Source organism: Mesitornis unicolor, unplaced genomic scaffold, assembly GCF_000695765.1.
Source record: "Mesitornis unicolor isolate BGI_N332 unplaced genomic scaffold, ASM69576v1 scaffold34764, whole genome shotgun sequence".
Classification (NCBI taxonomy): Eukaryota; Metazoa; Chordata; class Aves; order Mesitornithiformes; family Mesitornithidae; genus Mesitornis; species Mesitornis unicolor.
Window position 1 is genome coordinate 1 of NW_010178630.1, and position 2,849 is coordinate 2,849.

The 2,849-nt window shown below is 59.6% G+C and overlaps 1 protein-coding gene across 1 annotated transcript; it reads left to right on the forward strand.

The window, feature by feature from the left end:
- Positions 1 to 358: 358 nt before the first annotated feature.
- Positions 359 to 1,838, forward strand: SSTR2 (somatostatin receptor 2). Its single transcript, XM_010182525.1, has one exon. The coding sequence runs from the start codon at positions 359 to 361 to the stop codon at positions 1,472 to 1,474; it is 1,116 nt and encodes a 371-aa protein (XP_010180827.1). The 3' UTR covers positions 1,475 to 1,838.
- The last annotated feature ends 1,011 nt before the right edge of the window (positions 1,839 to 2,849 follow it).

A 2,849-nucleotide genomic window follows, 5' to 3' on the forward strand; every position in this document is an offset into this window, starting at 1 on the left:
AGGGCGAGGAGAGGAGCTTGGTGCTCCGGGCGGCGGTCGCACCTAGCGGGGACTCCCCGGTTGGGTTTTGAGAGTCCTAAGGACTCCCACAGCGCCGGAGTCTGGAGGAGCCCTGGCGTGGCCAGAGCAGCTCGGCATCGCCCGGGCTCCGCAGGGGAACGGGGAGGGGGTTTGGAGAAAGCCCCTGCAGGAGCATCTCTCCCACGGAGCTTGGCAGCAGGACGGGCAGATCGTCCCCGAGAATCCCTTAATTTTGGGTTATTATCTGATTTCTAGAATCTTCTCCTCTATCCCCAGAGCAAGGGAAGATGACATCTTGGCTCCTCTGAACCAGTGGTGCCCAGGGACCAGCGGAGCCATGGAGCTGGAATACGAGCTGCCCAATGCCACTGCCTTCTGGTTCTCCCCGGCTTCCCCCTTTGACAACTTCTCCGTGGAGGCGCCCACCAACGCATCGCAGAACGCCACGGGCCACCACTTCGACCTGACCAGCAACGCCATCCTCACCTTCATCTACTTCGTGGTCTGCATCATAGGGCTGTGCGGCAACACGCTGGTGATCTACGTCATCCTTCGCTATGCCAAGATGAAAACCATCACCAACATCTACATCCTCAACCTGGCCATCGCAGACGAGCTGTTCATGCTTGGCTTGCCCTTCCTGGCCATGCAGGTCGCCCTGGTCCACTGGCCCTTTGGCAAAGCCATCTGCAGGATTGTCATGACAGTGGATGGGATCAACCAGTTCACCAGTATCTTCTGCTTGACGGTTATGAGCGTTGACCGGTACCTGGCTGTCGTCCATCCCATTAAATCTGCCAAGTGGAGACGACCTAGGACAGCCAAAATGATCAATGTAGCTGTTTGGGGCGTCTCCCTGTTGGTGATCATGCCCATCATGATTTATGCTGGGGTGCAGCACAATCACGGCAGGAGTAGCTGCACCATCATCTGGCCGGGAGAGTCGGGCGCCTGGTACACGGGCTTCATCATCTACGCCTTCATCCTGGGCTTCCTGGTACCTCTCACCATTATCTGCCTTTGCTACTTGTTCATCATTATCAAAGTCAAATCCTCGGGCATCAGAGTGGGCTCCTCCAAGAGGAAAAAGTCCGAGAAGAAAGTCACCAGGATGGTCTCCATCGTGGTCGCCGTCTTCATCTTCTGCTGGCTCCCCTTCTACATCTTTAACGTCTCCTCCGTCTCCATCCTCATCGTGCCCACGCCGGTCCTCAAGGGCATGTTTGACTTCGTGGTGGTCCTCAGTTACGCCAACAGCTGTGCCAACCCCATCCTTTACGCCTTCTTGTCCGACAACTTCAAGAAGAGCTTTCAGAACGTCCTCTGCCTGGTGAAGGTCAGCGGCATGGACGAGGCGGACCGCAGCGACAGCAAGCAGGACAAATCCAGGCTCAACGAGACCACGGAAACCCAAAGGACCCTGCTCAATGGTGACCTGCAGACGAGCATCTAAGAGGACAGCGGGGTTGTCCTCTCTTTGCTCTCCTCTCCCCGCTTGCTCCCATTTGCAGCAGGGTGATGGCACGTATGGCATTGGGGCAGGAGAGCCAGTTTAGGGGACGGCAGGGCGCACACTGATGGGTGGAGGGGGTCCTTGGTTGGGCTCCTCCTGAGCTGCTGTGGGTTGGCTTCCAAGCACTGGGAAGGAAACGGTCCAAGAGGAGCTGCCTCCAGGAGAACAAAGACAACTTGTAGCAACGCAGCGCATTTCGACACCAAAGTGCCACCGCGGGCCACTGCCATGGCTAGGGCAGCTCTGCTGCCTTTCCTGGTGTCACCTTCGGGGCTTTGGGTGCTCTGCCCCAGAATGGGTGCTTGCACATGGATGCACAGTGGGGTGACTCCAGGAGGAGCCAACACGTGTGCCACTGTGGAGACAAAGTGGCTTATAGCAGAGACCTGGTGGGAGCTCCCTGGAGAGCCCGAGCATCTCCCATAGTCACCCTCTCCGAGGAGCCACGGATTTTTGGGGTTGCATTTTGCCCGGTTTAGGAGTTACTCCATCATCTCCCTGCTGCTGGATGACTGCATCATTCACCAAGGCCACCCTGCCTGGAGGTGGCACACCAGGATGGAGGCGACTCTGCCACCCCAGAGCCCCCCGGGTCCCACCACGCTCCTACCCTGCCTCCTCCATCCCCGCTGCAGGAGAGCCCCTTCCCTCTTCCCGCCGTGATGTCGCCTGCCCGCAGGTTTTTGGATGATTTCCCCCTTTTCCCTCCCCGGTAGCCGCTGCCCCTGTTGCCATCCACATCTGCTCATGGTCCATCCCGGGCTGCCCCGGCAGCCGGGGCCGCTGCTCTCCCCGGCGCGATCAGTTCCTGGTGGGAAAAATCTTTGGAAGCATTTAAACAGCAGCAAAACAGCAGGGGTTTGGAGCGCCCTGGCACGGGCTGCGGCACATCCCGCACCCGGGTGAGACACGGGGATCTCCGGTGACACCTGCCCTACGCCGTCCAGGCAAGTCACGGCAGAGGAGGGGGTGATGGAGAGGATGGGAGGAGCGGGGAGCTGGGGATTTGGTCCTGAGCTGAAGGGACCGGGCAGAGCAGGTGATGCTGCTGAGGAAGAGCAGGGCAGCTTTTGTCCCCCTTGTCCCTCTCCTGCAGCCTGTGGTCTGCATGCATCCGCTGCATTCAGCTTCTCAGGACCACCCTGGAGCCATCGGCTCTGCCCCTCAGCTCAGCGCGCAAACCTGGGGTTTGGGAGCCCTGAGCGCCTGCTCCTGTCCCGGCAGAGCCACCGTCCTCGGCCAGCGCGGACAGGGGATGAGGGAAAGCAATGGAGAGAGAGAGAGGAGAGAAAGCCCAGGGGAGAGGGAGAGGAGG

Bases quoted from the DNA above. Each gene is read 5' to 3' on its own strand.
- SSTR2 (XM_010182525.1), top strand. From the start codon at position 359: ATGGAGCTGGAATACGAGCTGCCCAATGCCACTGCCTTCTGGTTCTCC.